At 37.1% G+C, this 18464-nt stretch overlaps 1 protein-coding gene across 1 annotated transcript in view; it reads right to left on the bottom strand.

Moving 5' to 3' along the window:
* Positions 1-18464, bottom strand: part of SLC4A4 (solute carrier family 4 member 4) — a 271080-nt gene that overhangs the window by 123355 nt on the left and 129261 nt on the right. The window contains exon 6 of the mRNA XM_058547242.1: positions 10870-10946. Coding sequence (XP_058403225.1) covers positions 10870-10946 — 77 coding nt within the window. The remainder of the gene's footprint in view (positions 1-10869; positions 10947-18464) is intronic.

Genomic DNA, 18464 nt, shown 5'->3' with positions numbered 1-18464 from the left:
AACTATGCACCTAGTTTTTCTTCATACAAAACCTCAATGTAGAGGCTATTTATTGAAATTTCCGGAATTCCCCTTGCTTATTTCTCAGTATCACAAATAAGCTGATATTGAAACAGGCTTTATCCCCAAGTTTCACTTGCAAAACAATGAGTAATGCAATCAAGACCATGGTGAGAAATATCTCATCTCCGACCAGGTTTTTCTGAAACAAGTCATCCTACTACATAGCTGGATTTCAACTTGACTTGTTCTTTTTTATTTTCAATAATATACTTGGATCTTTACCATAACGCTGTCCTGGGAATCTAAACCGTAAGAAAAATGTATAAGTGAAACAGTTATAACAATGCATAGAACTAGTAAATCCAATAATAAATCCCATTCAATGATAAATCCTTTCCAAGTCTGATTTGCCTTACTCCTAATTTCATACAAAGTGAAGCAGCTCATGCCTAAAAGCAGAATGTTGCATAGTCCATGATTTGAAATGCACTACGCTTGGGAAAACTTAGCAATACCATTTCATCTTGCAACAGAACATCTTCCCATGCTGACAGTCGGCTTTTCCAATATGTCCTTGTGACACACTACACTTTGTTTCAAATAAAGAAAAAAAGAAGATTCGATGTTTTCTTTAAACTATGTCAATCAGCCAGTTAACTACATTCACTGAGCTTTCATTATGAGAAAAATGTGTAAATGGATTTTAACAAATGGAAGAGCAAACTATATTTGAAATGTTAGCATTTACATGATTGTCCTAGCTGAAAAAAAATTTTAAATGTATGAGATGGGCAAGAATGTGCATTTCGAGCAACTGGTTAACCTAATAAAACATTCTGTCAGTGATCACGATAAGAAATACTAATTTTTAAAGTCACCAAAGTGAAAAGATAAGACAATAACAATACTCTGAGAAATCACCTTTCTCTGAGAAGCTCTCATAGTCATTTTCTCAGTCTTTTAAAAAAAAGGTTCTGAGAGAAAGGATAAGTAGAAGATGATTCTCCCTTTAGTCATCATCATCATCACATCAGCAACTAACTCCGGCCTCTCCTCTCCCTGCTCCCCAGACCCTCTGCCTTCCCACCCCCCACCCCATTAAGAAGATGAGACATAAGTATAAAAAACAATAACAAACTGATGAGTCCATGTGCAGTTACAAATAGTGAGTGCTAGATGGTGTTAGAAATTCAAGACAAGAGTAACTAACATGAGCCAGAATGTTCCAGGAGACACGTAAGGAAAAGTAGCACTTGACTTAGGTCTTGAAGTAAAAGTAGGATTTGAAAAAAAGAGAGGAAAAGAGACATTTGGGTCCAACAGAAATGTGCACGCAGTAACAATATTCATGGATGGACAACCAGACACATTTCATTTGAGCGCAGGTAGAGCAGTGGAGGGCAGAAGTGAAGAGCACGAAACCCCAAAGAGCCAAATGAGCAATGTAAATCTGAAAGGTGAGGAATGAAATGGAAAATGAAATTGACTTCCATCCTACCTACTGCAAAACAAAACCAAAAATAAAAAGCAGTAGCACATTTAAATGACAAAAATGACAGTGATAATTAAGATCTGTATAATGTTTTAAAGTGTATTAAGCACTTTCCTTTTCACATAACAACCCTGTGGAGAAGGCAGTTCAGATTGAATTATGATACCTGTATTATGAATCAGGAAACTGAGGTTCAGAGGAGGTAAGGTTTAACATGCTTATTTGTTTTCAAAGCTATTCCTGAGATCAGATTAATGAAAAAGTTCAATAATAATTGCTTTTTCGTCTCATAAGAAAAAATATGAAGATTATAATATGTGTATCTATCAGACTTAGTGACCTAGAGGTAAATATATCTATAGTGAAAATGAATATTGAACAGCCTGAAAGTCAAGGAACCATGGGCTGATTCAGTAAAGCACTCGTCAAGATCTATAAACCAAGCGAGTATCCACTGTGGTCCGTGGACAAATCAACTAGCTCACTAATCTAATCTACTTTTGCTAATTCTACAAGTAACTCTAATTACCAAAAAAATTAACATTGAAATCTTGTTGTATTTCACCAAATTTGGGGGATTTGGGACCATTATTTCAAAGAATTTTCAGTCATATTATTTTCCATTTATTAGATAAACCAAGTCATTCACTTGTATTGTCAAACTGCAGATGGTTACATTCCAATTTACTTCTCCCATTTCTTACTTCTTTCTCCAAAGAGAGTTTTATTTAGCTAAAACTCTTATCTTCTGTTATTTATGCTCTCTAAAATGGAAAAATGCTTCTCAAGTCCCTCATTTCTCTTTGATTGACAGTTCCGGCCCACACAGTTATCTTGTCTTGCACTGAACTGCTGCCACACTTTACTGCAAGCACCACACAGTTTATTTGGTCTCTCCAGATAGATATAAACTCACAGTCTGAGATCATATATCATACTTTTTTTTATTATATCAGCCTCTTCTCATTGACCTCCACCAATACCACTCAAGGTAGGGACACACAACAAATGGTTGGTTCAGTGAGTCTTGAATCACTGTGGCAGCAGAAATGTCCAGTCACTATAAGACCCTTAAGAATTTTTTTAATTGTTGGTTTATTTAATAGTAATTCTGGTGATTAGCCTATTCAGCGTGATCTGTGCCTCGAGCACAAACCGAAGGTCAGTAACTATCAATTTGACACCTGGGGCTTGGGACCTAAAAAAGACCCTAATCCAAATAGGCAGAATCCTTACACTCATTAGGAGCAGAGGCTCCAGGGCTAGAATGCAGGTCTACCACTAAGATGCTATTTAACTTTGGGGAAATTACTTAATCTCTTTGTGCCTCAAATTTGCCAATATGTAACATAGGGTTGATAGTACCAAACCCAAAGCATTAGTGTAAATAAGTGGCCAATCTATGTTAGTTATTGTTAATTACTGTTAATTATTCTTTATAGAGGAATAGAATCGATACTATCAGGGAGAGCCACTGAATGATAACTTGTGCAGCTGATTTTGAAGTTCAAAGCTATTACAATGGCTCCCTACACAATCAGTTACTTTCTAGCCTGTTGTATGTATATGCACAGAAGACTGATTAGGCATTAATGTCAGCTTGGTATAATTAACCAGTGGCTTACAGATTTTCTCCATTACTGCTGCCCTTTTAACATGGCAGCAGAGAAAAAGAAAGCCTGGTGGTTTTCATTTCAGTTCAGTGCTAGGAAGTGAAACCAGATCATGGGTGGTAACACACAGAGAAATCAGGAAGCTCTGCTGGTGATAAGGTCATGAGATTCTGCTGAGGCAAATAAATCAACTAGCCAGTGGATCATTGGACAAGCGAGCTGGAAACAGTGGGAAGCCCTTCTCTTTCTCTGGAAGAGCAAGAAAAACTTCCTCCCATGGCATGGCCTCTTCATAAATCCACTCTGCAGAGACTCCCTGTTGAGAGGGAAATAGCAAAGCAGCAAAATCTGCAAATCCTCTCCAACATGTAAAGGGTGGTTCACTGATCTTTTTATTTATCATCCCAGATGACAACACCCCTTCAAAGCTCCTAATAAAGCTCTTCCACATAAGGTATAAACTTCTTACTTAACTAATGTTACAGTCTAGATGTAAGTTCACTCAGAATTCTCTTGGCGGTGGGGGAGGGGGGAGGAAGGAGATCAGAGCCAAGATGCGAATGTGTTGAATACTGCTTCAAAGAGAACACTTGTCCAACTCTTCTTGCAATTTTCCTTTTTGTTCCAAATGCTGACCACCAAGAAGGGCTCTTGAGATGAAGCCATTTTTGGTTGCCAAGGAAATTTCCACAAAGCCTGACGGATTTCTCTCAAAGCTGGGAATAGCAACACCTTTAGCAGAAGCAAAAGAAACATACAGGTGGAAGTCTAGCGCCATTGCCCTTTCACCTCCTTACCTCAGAATACGGGCAGATTAGTCAGCTCAGAGATCCAATTAGACCAGGAGAATAAACCCAGTTTTAGCCTTGATATTTTAAGCTCTGAAAAAAGCCCCCAAAGTGATCTGGGAGGCAGATGCTAGTGACTGAGATTCTTTTCACTTCAACTGAGTCGCTCAGCTTTTAGTGGCGTGAATCATAAAGGAGAAACTCAAATCTGACTGGCAAACAGTATCTGAGCAGTGGAGGAGGATTTATTAAAGCATTTAAAAGATCTAGGACACAAATTGGTATAATCTTTTGGGAAGGTAATTGGCAATATGCAGTGACCCAGCAATTCCACTTATAAAAATTTCCCCTCCAGAAATTCTCATAAAAGAATGTAAAAGAAAATTACAATGAGGATATTTCTTAAAGGCTTGTTTATAATTGCACAGAAATGAAAATAACTAAATACATTTAAGTAAAATATATGATTCATGTGTACTATATTATACAGCCTTTAAGAAAAATAAGGTAGATGTCCAATGGTATTCTGTAGGGTTTTTAAAAAATCTAGTTGCAGAACAATATGATCCCAACTGCATTTTATATAAATAAGTATACAAGTTTTTATGCATAGAAAAAGTCTAGAAGACTCTACATCAAACTGCTAATAGTGGTTATTTTGAGATTGAGAATTCGTGAACTTGCATTTTCTATCTTACTCATTTTTGCTTTGTTTGAATTTTTACAGCAATTTTCTATACTTCTATCAGAAAAAACTAAAGTTTTAGAAAATATTGTAGATAATAACATGTTACTATAGCAGGTAAGGAAATGAATCCATCTATATGTTTACAACTATTATAAAGGTATTTTTAGGGTGTTCATCATAAGGTATTGATTGCTACTTTCTGGTTTTGCAACAATTTGCCACTTCCAAAGGGAAAAAAAAGTCTTTTTTTTTAATGAGGTCTTGGTCAGAAGTAGATAATGTGTGACATGAGAGCAGACATCCATCAAAGACCACTGTTGATGGTATTCTACTGCTCTCTGCAATATGTTCTAAGTATATGTGTAGTGTTGGAATACAGGCAGAATGCTAACTCTTAAAAAGAGGAATAAAAATGACATCAAATATAAAACATGTCAGTTTACTCAAGACATTTTAAAATCTGCCATCCAGTTTACTAAATGTCAAATACAGGAATGCGCTGCAGTGTTCCTGGAGGTCAATTCTTTCACAGGTACAGGTAAGAGGATGGCTCAGGACCCCCACTTGGCTGCTCTGTCTGCCTCCTACTCACCTCGATGCTCCTTTCTGAACCATAATGACTAAGATGCTTGTCACTGTCACTGTCCCTCAGAGAGGCCTCCACTGAAGGTTTCATGAGTCATGTGTTTTCCCTGCATGACACACCGGACCTCAGCCAACAGTAACACCAAAAACAGCACTGGCGGTATAGATACCAGCACTCAAAGCTCAACCTCACTACTCTCTGTGGCCATCGTCCACTGCTAGCACATTAAAATATTTAATTTTTATTACTGTTAATTAATTAATAATTTAATCTAATTAACAGTACATGTAAAATATTTTAACTAGGAAACTTTTTTCTTTCTTACAATACTTCTGTGCAACAGAAGAACTTCCTTTGCTGATAGGAATAAGGTCTTGACGTCTATGGTGAATATCTTAAGAAACTGGCTATTGGGTCTGCAGAGCTCTCAGTTTAATGCACTGTGGTGCTCATGCAGTGTTTAATTATAGGAACAACGCTAGATGATCCAGAACATTGGTCAATTCCTCCATCCTATCACACATATCCCCAGTGATTTTTTTTAAATGTAAATCAGAACACACAACTCTCCAGGCAAAACTCCTAAAATGGTGTCTCACTGCACTTAGAATAAAATTAAAAGATCCCCCTGCATACTTCTCTGGCCTCACCCACCTCTGCCTACCTGCTCCCTTTGCTCCAGCACTCTGGATTTTTTTTCTTCCTATTTCTGGAGTACACCACATTCATTCCTGCCTCAAGGCTTTACTCTGGCCTTTTGCTCAGCCTAGAAACCTCTTCCCCCAGATCTTCTCCTCTCTGGCTAATCCTCTTACCTGAAACAGCTTTCCTGCATCTCTTCACATTACACTGCTATATTTTCAAGATAGCATTTACCATTGTGTGAAATTATCCTATTCATTTGTTTACTTGTTTTTGTTGTTTATTATCTATCTGTCCCCAAAAGCATGGAAGCTCCCTGAGTCAAAGAAGTATCTGTCTCATTCACCTCCGGAACCCTACCACCAAGAACACTTTCTAGCACAGAATATACTTTTTGAGTGAATGAATGAGTTCAAATCATAGCAGCATACAGTTATGGGGTGATTTACAAGTTCAAATTTATTGCAGCTTCACAGTTACTTAAAACCATGGTTCTAAATTTTGCAAAAGACTCTTCTTTTTCTTACCTGAAAACACAAGATAGAGCTTAGTTTACTTCATACAGGTTATCTGCTTCATTTTCAAGCCGACATACAATCTGTTTTTAAATGAATGCTAATCTTCTGATGCAGATAAACAGCTTTCAAGGAAGTATAGCATTATGAAAATGGGAAAATATGTCATATTCATAGTCAGTATGAGTATCAGCGCGTCTCAAACACCAATAACCATTGGTTGTTAATTCTTTAAGAATATGGGAGCAGGCTTAATGTGGGAGAAGGAAGCTATATTATGTCAAATTTCTTGTAGAAAGGGAAGAGATGATGACAAACATCAGTTTTGTTAATTATCTAAGCAGCAAGCTAACGCCCTTTGAAAAGGACTCCGAAGATAATCATTGCAATGGCTACACCAGTTCCCATCAGGGACACCTGGCTGAAGGAAAGCTGTAGCCACTCAACCACAAGAAAGCTCATTGCAGTTGCCAAAACTGTAGTGACCAATGACATCTAAAGACTGTAATCACCTCCTCACAACATGCCTTTGTTCTCAGGTTTTCACAGATGTGACTCCATTTGGAGCTCTCCCGACACGACAGTGTTTCACTGGTCCCTGAAAACATGCTAAAGACAAGTATTAGAACCTTGGAAAATATGAGCCTTTCTTAGCCTCTGCACCTTCTCTGAGGAGTGGAGCAAGACCAGCCCGCACTCAGTGTAAATTAGAGGGTTTTCTGGCTGAGCCATGAAAAAGAAAAAGAGGTAATATTGTACTTTCCTGTCACTGTGAATATGAAATAGCTATTATGCTAAGAGAAGCTTTATGTGACCCCTAGGATAGAAATCTTCAAAACTATGAAAAAGTCATCTTAGCTGAATTTAGTTGACTCACTCCTATATTACATATGTATAGGAAAAGGATTAGAGGTCATTCAATCACAAAATGTTTCTTTCTAGATTTCATTTTAAGGCAGTCATGGCATAGCAATTTCAAACTTATACATGGCTTTAATGGTTTCATCTTCTTACTCTCAGACAAAATATTTAAATTCAGGTCTATTTCTGCAAAAGACCAAGACTTCAAAAATAGATATCAAGACAGCCAAGCATATTTAAAGACAACAGGCACCAGATACTGCTAAAAATGATTACAATACACTTTAGAAATTAACCTTAGGCCAATTCCACCAGGAGACCTATGGATAGGTTCTCGATAAGCTAGCTATATAATGAGTATCATGGAAGTGACAATCAGATAAGAAGTTACAAGGTTATGAGAGCCGTTAAGTGTCTCCCCGAGTATCTGCAAGGCATTTCTACACCTACTGCATCCACCGCAGCCTACAGATTGCAATTTCACTTTAGGTTGGTCATGTAATCATGAGATGTTACTGCATTATTGATAAATCTGAAAAAAAAAGTCAAGCCCTTTTAAAGTCATCATACCACTTAGCACAGTACTTCCACCCGAGTTACAGCTAAGAGGTAAAATGATGAGAAAGATTTTCTTATACTTACAGCTGATTCCACACTCACATGAAAATTAGAACTAAACCCACTGCATTTGATAAGCATCCTTTGCAGTAGTAAATTTTTAAAAGAACAGGAAAAGAATAAAAAGAGATAGGAAAATAAATCAATCTAAAGTAATTGGGAAAGATAACTGGATAATGAAGAAAAAATCCTCCATAGCAACAAAATAGAAGAGATTATTTATGTAGATTTACAAGTAGATGAGCTCCAGATGTATTTTTTTTTAAATGTACTTCTCCCCAGGTGTTTTTCTGCTTAATAAATATAACATCCAAGTTGGAATATTGTTGAAGCATTGAATCACCTAAATTTTGGCTATGTTCTTCTGCTGTTAACTATTTTGAGCTATTTCTCAAGAAGGCAGCCGCTACTGAAATCATAAGTACATAAGCTTGGCAGAGACAGAGAGAAAAAGTGTAGTCCACAGATTTGTTTCTTCTGTTTTCCCAAAACAGAATCTCATAAAAAATATGCCCTCAAATTTTGTCACTATGTAGCTGTCAGAAAGAGAAATTCTGCTCCTCTTCAAAATTCTTAACATTAAACCCATTTCTGGTGTTACTGGGAAGTTATATAGCTCCAGGAAGTGGTGAGGCACCATCGCAACTGTTCAAATGGTATCCAGGCAGAATAATCAGTCAATCAGAAACTTCAATTCCAGTCGGATGGAAGTTTTTGGGGCCAACTTGGAAAAGCATACAGAACAAGTTTGACTTTACTGCCAAGATCATTTCCAGGACACTGGCTAATTAATTATAAAAGCTTTTTCAAAACAAATTTGAGCCTGGCAACTTTTTTTCCCTACTCAAGCAGAGAAAAAAATAGGTTAAAAAATAAAAGCCTGGGTTTATTGGGGTTTTTGCCATACCTTCACCTTCTTTGCAAGCCCATTTTCTTCTTCTCACTCTACAATGATCCAGGAGCTTTTGTATTTGAAGTTACTAAAATACTAAGTATAGAATCTGGAAATATGAGTTTGAATTCCTACCTCTACCTTTGGTTGTAGAAGAGATCATGGTCAGTTACAAAGCTTCTCTTCAAATTCTTTGGTGGGAAGCAAAGAATGGAGTTTCTTCCTCTTTGGGGGATGAAGAGCCCATTGGATTAACTATGGCTACTGTAATAGACCCAATGTAGATGAAGAGCTGCTCTTATGACGATATACTCATCAAATTTCACTTTCTAACCTTGAAAACAAAAGGAACAAAACTCTTGAATTAAATCTTCCTGGTTTCATCTTAACATGAGCCTTGACGAATATGAGATGTTAGTGACAGGTGCCAAAAATTCCGGTTTTAAGGACTGCAATCACACAGGTTTTATAGCAAAATCAACACCCAAAAATCACAATGTTCCAATATATTTCTTCTAATACTGGAATCAAAATCTTATATAATACATATCTTAAAGCCATCAAATCTCTTCTGCATATGCCCAGATATGAAGACACCCAAGAAGGTAAGAAATTTCTCTCAGCCAGCATGTACCAGCCGCTTATTGGTAAATTCCCAGCAAGAGAAGAATTGTCCCTAATAAAAGAAGATTTCCTCAAAAAGTCTGTCTACCAGATTTTCCTAACTCTGCCTTATCCAGTATCAAGCACCCGGCCTTATCCAGTGTCAAGACCCCCGGCAAACCTCATAATTGGAACGTTGCTTGGTAAATACTGAATGGAGCCAAAATGTGCCAAATAGTTTTGAGGGCAATTCTCAACAAGTCCTAGTGGATTGAGTTTTTCCTTTTCCCCTACTGGTAGCTACTTACCAATGTATCCAATATTTAAATTATCTTCTCCCTGATCATTTCAAGAGGTAGGCAAATGGAAGGGAGGAGAGCTATCTATATTAGCACATGAAGGGAGAGCAGTTCTAGGAGTCAAGAATTAATCTCAATGTAAAGGGGGAGATAATTCTGCCTGACCAAAGCAGTGTCCCTCTTCTGGGGAACACAAATAAATTAAGATGAGAAGGATAACACCAGATTTCAGAGAATCTTAAAACTTGACAGGAAGCCATTATAAGCTTTTGATCCAGGAGAGAAATATGAGGCAATAATATGAAAAGTGTATTGAATTGAGAGAAAATAGAGACAACAGATTAGGTCAAAAATTTTTTCTAGCAATCCAGTCTGAGATGATGAAGGCCCGATTAGGGTGCTGCTGGTGAGAAGGAAAAGGAAGAAAAAATCCAAAAGCCATTTCACAAGAAAGAACATAATTTCATCTATCTTACACTTTTTAGAATTCACCAAGGCCTATAAACCTCTGTCACTACTACAACTGTTGCCAGTTAAAGAGGAACATCATCATAAATAGGGCTTCATTGCCTTAGGAATATATAATTCAGATTTCCTTATTTATCCAGGTAGAATTTTCACCCAATTAGTCCAAATAACTGGGTTTTTTTTAAAGTCGAAGTGCAAAATTACACGTACTCACCATTTGTCTATTTTCAAGCCCAGATACCCACCTAACTGGGAAAATGGCCCAGTTTCCACCATATTCTTTTTAAAAGAAAACAAATCGAGATTCAAAACCTAATTGCTCTTCATTTCAAATAGGCTACTTACTATATGTTTTAATAGACAAACAAATATACAGCTAACAAGACTAACTATCATTATCTCAGCCTAAAGTATCCCTCAAAAGTTAACAATTGCCACATTTCTTAGCTCTTTATAGTTTATCAATGCACCTTTTCATAAATTATCTCAGGTAATCCTCACAATAACCCTAAGGTAGGGATTATTATTACTATCTTAAAGTTGAGACAACTACAGCTTCAAGATTTAAATTCCCGAGAGAATACATCTGTACTGGCAGAAGTCAAGACTTTCATTCTTATCTTCTGAACTTCAAATCCTTTCACATACTGCTTCCCCTTCCCTCAGAGAAAGCGCAAAACCCCTCATCTACACATATTGGTTCATTTTAAATTAGGGAACCATCATTTCTAATCTTTTCCCAGTGTCTTCTAGATATACATTTAATCTTACATTTCGAAGAAGCAAGAATTCTTTGCTTACCTGGTCTTTCTCTGGTTTATCAGAAATGTCATTCAAACTGGAGGAAGTCAGATTCCTGTGGGTCATGGCTGGGCTACCTGGGAAAACAAAAGTGAACCCAAATTAAAGACTTCTTTTCAAAAACACAAAGACTTTGGTTGTCTACTTCATAAACACTAGTAGATGATGATGGGCATGGTGATGATGCTTTAGCCATGTTAGAAATCTCCTGAAGAGTTTTCCAGATGCCAGGTTGGTGCACAAACATGGTAAAGTATGTAAAATCCCAAATATCATGTTTAAGTCTAACTGACTGGCTGTATTTCAGGATAAGTTAAAGTTTGAAAGAAACGTCTAAAACAATAAACATTAAAATAAATTTACTCCTTGTTTGGTTTGCTTTTTGTCACTGCCCTTTATCTAATCTACCTGGTGTCCTTTCCTTTCCCCATTCCCTGCAGAGAGGGGCTCTTACCTCATGTCAGCAGAGGCGGCCCCAGGACCAGGCCTGGACCTCATTTCCCCAAGGCCTCTGCAGTCCTTCCTAGGGCCCCACTCACTCTGATCAACCCAAAAAGCCATCTGCATTCCTTTCTCTGGCTATCACTTTAATCAGGAATATTTCTCCTGACCCAGAATCTCCATTCTTTGCCTCAAAGTAGTGTTGTCACGGGGTCCCTTACTTCCTGTTTTCCATTTGCCAGACTAAAATAAGCATACCCCTTCTTCCTCCTTAACAAATAAATTCTCACTCTAGTCAAGGGATGGGTTCCATCAGGAATACTTCACAGGGACCAAACCCTCTGGCCATATAGCTGCTGTAGGTAAAACCCATGGCAATCCAGCCAATGACTTCAGAAACCATTATGTAAGAACAGAGAAGAGGGACATCTAGAAGAGTGATAGACTATTTTCAGGTAGACTATGTTAATCAACAGAATACTGAACTTTCATTCTGTGGTTGGACTTGAAATTTCTAGGCTTACTAAGCAAAACAGTAACTTCTCAAAGCCAGGGTGTTTGACCCAACCCTTGCAGGGTGCTGAGTAATGCATTCATCATTAATCCTCAATGATCTGACTCAGGCTGGTCTTCACCAAGAGGACAAGGGTTGAAAAACAAGCACAGAAGTTCGAAAATATCTTCACTTTTTCTTCCAAGTAATTCTTTAGATTACAGACTTTAATTCCTTCAGATAGAAACTTCAACACATAATTTTACGAAAGACTAAAATCTACTTCTAATAATTTAATGTCTATATAACAGCAGCTTTTTAAATAATATAATTGTCTTTAACTACTAGATTAGAAAAATCATAATTTTCTTGAGCTGGCAAGATGGAATTTTCCACTCTGCTGCATTTCATTGAGCAAGCATGGCCTAGATCTCTTAAACCCTTTACCTTGTGGGATGTTTTATTCTAGGAAAATTTGAGTACAGGGCATTTTTCAAAGGAAAGTAACATCTGAAAAACTGCTTTATGAGCAAAATTAAAAGAAACTCTTTGAGGGCCACAGTTTCTTCTGTGAACTGCATACCAGGTTTCCAGTGTCCACGCAACACAAAAGATGCCAGGTACAAACACGAATGCCCCTAAATAATACTAGGCTTGAAACTAACTGGAAATGATGGGTAGGTATAATTTTACACTTTACATTAAAAAACAAAACCAGTTACTTGGACTATCTGAGTGAAAATTCTACCTGAATAAGTAAAGAAATCTGAACCATATATTCCCAAGGCAATGAAGCATTAGCAATTCTAATCATAAGTTAAAAGTAGCTTATGTAAATAAACAGATAAAGCTGATTTCTAATTATAAATCAATTGTATGTAAGTGGCAGTACTGAAATAATTTGAAAGCAGTTTTTCATTAAGTAATTTAAATTTCCTGGGCAATATCCTAAACTCACTGACTTGCTTTGGAGGCTCTATAAATACCGCAAAAATACATTTCAACCCAACCACTGTCCTAACTGCTGCAAAATCTGAATAGATAGAAGTCAAATAAATAAAGTTTTTATTATAAGGTAATCTTGATTGATGTCATAACTCTTCCAAGAATCCTCATACACTGTCTCATCATTTCTCTTATTTCTAAGAGACAGTTATATCATAGCTATCTATATTTGTACTATATGGGGGGCAAAGAAAGGCATAGGTCCAGGTAAGGAAGAGTAGGCCACTGTTAAGAAACAATCAAATCTATTGTCCCTCCTAACCTTATCTGATTCTCATTAATAAAAGTAATATTAACAGCTTCACTGATGTTTAACTTTGTAACACAGTGGAAGAATTCGAAAGTCAATTCTTCTGGGTAAAAACCCTAAGCAAGATGATAAGCAGTCTTCAATCTTTTCCCACCTCTCTCCCTAGCAAACTCCCCAACCCTACACCCTAACACCTTGAACCAGACACAAATGTTTCCCAAAGCAGTGGTTCCCAAAGTGTGCTCCCCAGACCAATAGCATCAGCATTACCTGAGTACTTGTTAGAAATGCAAATTCTTGGGACTCACCCCAGACCAACTATATCAAAACTCTGGGTATAGGACCCAGCAATGCGGGCTTTAACAAACCTTCAAAGTGATTCTGAAGCATGCTAATGTTTGAAAAATAAACCAGTTTTCTTAATACAAGAGTGTGTCCAGCAGGAATCCGAACTAAAAAAAAAATATATAGTAGCCAGAGGGGTAGTTCTGATAACCTTGCCCTCCTCCAAGCCACTGTTCCAAACCATGACATCTCAAGCAAATTATTAAATTAGCATCCTCGCCACATAAACACACAAAAGGGATCATACTTGGTTTTCCTCTAAATCCTCCCCTACACAATCAAATAAATACATAAGTTTCTTTGGAAACTCATTGTTTAATCAGCCTTTTCCAGAAATATATCACCCAAATCAAAGAAAACAAGGACAAGAGCCAAAAGAGATTACAAACCAGATTATATCTGGGAATCAGAAATTTGTGTCTGGCATTTTAGCAAACCCTGGAAGCTGTTACACAAGTAGTCCCTAACAATGTTCTACTGTGGATATTTTGCACCTCAAATCAATAAGACACATTGTCAGAATAAATCAGTGCTTTCTATTTAGACTTTTGGCCTATAATGTAAACTTATTATACTGTAATCCTGAGTGAGTGGGATTACTAGAGAAAAATGTCACCTTCTACTAAAAAGGTGAAAAAGGTGTCAGAGCTCTGTGACACAGCAAGAGTAACCTAAAGTGTGCTACTTCTTTTGCAGGTGGAGATTCATTTATTCAAAGCTACCACTAGTAGGCCCTTTCCATTTAAAACCCAGGGCACACAAATGTCTTATAACTGTTCTTGGTCCAAACAAACTTTGTTTTTTTAAGCTTGATTTTCACAAGAGAAGAAGAAGAACCAGCCTCGAGTGTATAATTATAATTAATTTCCATATCACTCTTTTCTGGCCATAAGAAAAAGAAAGCTTTGGAGAAATACATTTTCAAGCAGTTTCACACCATCAAAAACAATTTCATTTTCAAAGTACCCACTTGGCAGGTACATACTGTCTTCTATAAAAATTAATTGCATTCTGTATCAAGTTTGAAAACATTGTTATTCTTTAGCACACATGTAGCAATTCATAAAGTTCTTTGCAATTATATCTATTAGACACAATATAAAGGGGTGAGGAGAATGTACAGCATAGAAAGAGCATGATATTTACATGCGTACATAGTAGATAAAAATGTAAATATATATATAATGTAATGATACATAAACTCTCTCCCCCACCTCGTACCTTTATAATGAACCAATAGAGAACCTAGGAACAAGCTAAAACAAAGATCAACTGGCCTATGAAATAAATTGGTCTTTTATTTTTTAAAGCCAAAGTCCTTTTTTTTTTTCTTTTTCTTTTTTTTTTTTTTTGTGAGGAAGATCAGCCCTGAGCTAACATCCATGCTAATCTTCCTCTTTTTGCTGAGGAAGACCAAACCAGCTCTGCGCTAACATCTATTGCCAATCCTCCTCTTTTTTCCCCAAAGCCCCAGTAGGTAATTGTATGTCATAGTTGCACATCCTGCTAGTTGCTGTATGTGGGACGCAGCCTCAGCATGGCCGGACAAGCGGTGTGTCGGTGCGCGCCCAGGATCCGAACACAGGCTGCCAGTAGCGGAGCGCGCACACTTAACCGCTAAGCCATGGGGCCGGCCCTTATTTTTTAATAATAATTAAATAATATTTTTAGCATGAAAAATAACTAAGGTAACTTACATATAACAGACACATAAGTGAATCTGGGTGTTAATGTCAGAAAATTCAGAGGTATGGGTCTGATTTGCACGGCTTGAAACCACAAAACTAATAAAAAATGTAGTTTCAGAATAATGCATGCTAATGTGTTCTGTACTCCACTGACTCACTGATATTCTTTTTTCTCCCTTTGTTGACATAATAAATCTACTAGAAAATGTCTATAACTAAGATTAAGGGTCAACTAACATTTTTGAGTACTAGGTACTTTAATTTACGTTATCTTACGTAATCCTCAAATAAATACTTTGCAGCTAGTATTATTATTACCACTTTATACATAAACAAAACGGACTTCAAGGAGGTTAAGTTCAAGGTCACACAGCAAGTGGTAAAAATCATAACTTAAACCAGGATCTCTTAATACTAATCCCACTGCCTCTGAGAAAAAATTGGCCTATGTTATTTACAAAAATTAACAAATAAACTTCATCATTTCTAATGAAGAGAAAATGTAATGTACAACCACAAAGAATATATTCTATTTCCATGACAATTATGTGCAATATAATATAACTAAGGATGTTTAAGACAGAAATGTTCTTGGTTTTCAATTTGGCTGTTCCCAAAGATGGAGTTTGCATTTCTTTGTTTTTTCATTTTCATAAAGAAAAAAAGGGAGAAAAATATTGAACTCAGCTACTCTGTTTGCCACTGTGATTAAATAGTAGCCCAAAACCACAGCTCTGTGAGAAAGAAGAAAGGATGCTAAAAGCAATACCAATGTAATTATAAAAGCAATAATGCCACATGCTTCTGAATGTCCTAATTCATAGTCATAGCCAAGTGTTTGTAAAATTCCACAAAGTACATACAGCCAATTCTTCATTATTTCCATATTGGTTTTCCCACATTTCAAGTTACTCCAACTGCAATTTCTTCCCATCTCAACTGCTGAAAACAGGAATATAATGGGACAAAGAGAATAAATCAATTGGGATACTTGCAACGAGTTTGAGAAAATCTAGAAGGAGTTGCTAAAATATAAGCTTGGATTTTGTCAGACCAGTTTCCTAGTCTTCCATGGCAACAGAATATCAAGAACTATCCCTATCAAAAATTATAATAAATAAAAGCATGTCATTAAGATCTCCAACCCATTTTCATTCCCCACCTCCAAATAAAATACAGAAATATTTAAAATGTAAATATTAGACTAAGGAAAGTTAAAAATATTGTCAGAAGGAGCTCTTTGAAGGAATTTCATAACTAAGAGAAAATCACTTTGAATATTTTTTTTTTTTTTTTTTTTTTTTGTGAGGAGATCAGCCCTGAGCTAACATCCGCCAATCCTCTTCTTTTTTTTTTTTTTGCTGAGGAAGACGGCCCTGGGCTAACATCGGTGCCCATCTTCCTCCACTTTATATGGGACGCCGCCACAGCATGGCTTACCAAGCAGTGCGTCGGTGCGCGCCCGGGATCCGAACCAGCGAACCCCGGGCTGCCGCAGCGGAGCGCGCACTTAACCGCTTGCGCCACCGGGCCGGCCCCTCACTTTGAATATTTTTGCCTGTTTCATTTTTAATTGGTTTGTTTAGAGGGTTTTTGTTGTTCGTTTGTTCATGATTTAATATAATGTAAATTCCAAAAGCCCAGAGCCAAGGCCCTTGGTTTCTCTTGTTCACAGCTATAGCCTCAGAGCTTGGCACTAGTGGTATTTAATAAATATTTGTGAATGAATGAATAACAGCAATGGGGTATCATTTTACCTCCATTTGGAGTTACTACTATAAATACTACCGTTCAAAGTCCATTTCCTATGGAGGGAGATGCTGTGTACACACTCCAAGAGCCTTCAGACTTGGAAAGCCTACGAGTAAATAAGGAACAAGTTTGTAGCTGGCCCAGAACTAACAGAATGGAAAGACTCTGCCAAAATGGCTAAAAGCCTGTCAGGCCGCAGTGGGAACAGAGGTGAGAAGCAATAAAGGGAAGAAAGAGAAACCCCCTGTGAAGGAAGAATCAGGAAGTGACAATAAGAGGAGATATAAGGGACAGGATCAGGACCCCAGTGAAAGGAAAGGAGAGCCTTGGGTAGAGAAAAGTCTACAGGAACTGAAATAACTCAAAGAATGTGATTGGCTTGGAAAGTGAAGCAAATTTGGAAGAAGGAAGAAGACATCAAAAGATCCAGATAACTATCAAAGCATGTGAGTAAAGTTCTAGCCAAAAGCTGAAGTCATCACTAATGTATGGGACAAAGATAATGGAGAAGATATCCTTATAGGGAGAGCTGGAAGTCTGCAGAGGCCAAACCACAGCATAACAGACACCTATGCCTATGAGCCCTCACAAATACTATTCTTCCTTTAAAGATCATTCTCAACCCTTCTGAGACCTCTGCTATCCACGTGCCCCTTGATAATCTATCCAACCTCAATTTCCTTGACCTCCTTCTCTCCTGGTTTTGAATTTTCTGAGTACTCTGTGGGCTTTTCCCAAGATTCAGTGTTAGGTCTTAGACATCTCCACGTCAAATACACAAGGTTCATCTCTTCTAATTCTTTTTACATTTCAACCAGCAAAAGCAAAATGCTCTAACCATAGTGACTCCCATTCTAACAATATTGCACTGGACATTTAATTTTTATTATGATCTAAAATACGTAGTTTAATTTTTTTTTTTTAAAGCATTTCATTTTCTTTCTCTCTGCACACACACACACACACATAGAAAAAAGACATTTAAAAAAATCTCAACTCAGCTGAGGAAACACTCAGAAACAAACAAGGACTGGAAAACTTATCAAATAAAAAAGTCCCCACAAAGTACTTAAAGGACTCTACAGTCCTTGTGATTAATATAGTATTTGTGATTCCATAAAAGTTCTCTCTCTATGTCTCACCTGCGCAGACACACACACACACACACACACACACACACAATATAAAACTATGAGCAAAAAGTTATTCTGTCCAAAGATATAGGTGGAAGTATATAAAGTAATCTGTTTTATCTCACAAAAATAGAAAAAGAAAAGAACACGACCATCAGCAAGGCTATGCTAACTAGTAAAAGGGTAAGTGGGAAAGACCAATGGCAGAAGTAAATGAGCATCTCACAGCCTTCATTCCAAATAGGCATTGACCCAAAGTTATTTAACTAAATGCTCCTAAGTCAAGTTAAGGAGGAATTTTAGTAGGTTCCTGCAGCCACATCATTCCAAGCACATGCACCAGTGTCTGATTTCATATGATGGGCCTATTCTCTTGCATCTATGTGTAGACACCAGATCCAAGAAATAGTAAAATTTTGCTAATTCAAACTAATGGAAGAATTCTCTGACTTGATTGTGTCTAAATTTAAAATAATTTAAGAAGGCTA

This window comes from Diceros bicornis, chromosome 8 (genome assembly GCF_020826845.1).
Source record: "Diceros bicornis minor isolate mBicDic1 chromosome 8, mDicBic1.mat.cur, whole genome shotgun sequence".
NCBI classification, from domain to species: Eukaryota; Metazoa; Chordata; class Mammalia; order Perissodactyla; family Rhinocerotidae; genus Diceros; species Diceros bicornis.
Note: the sequence above shows the minus strand (reverse complement) of the source record. Positions and strands in the feature narration are given on the sequence as shown.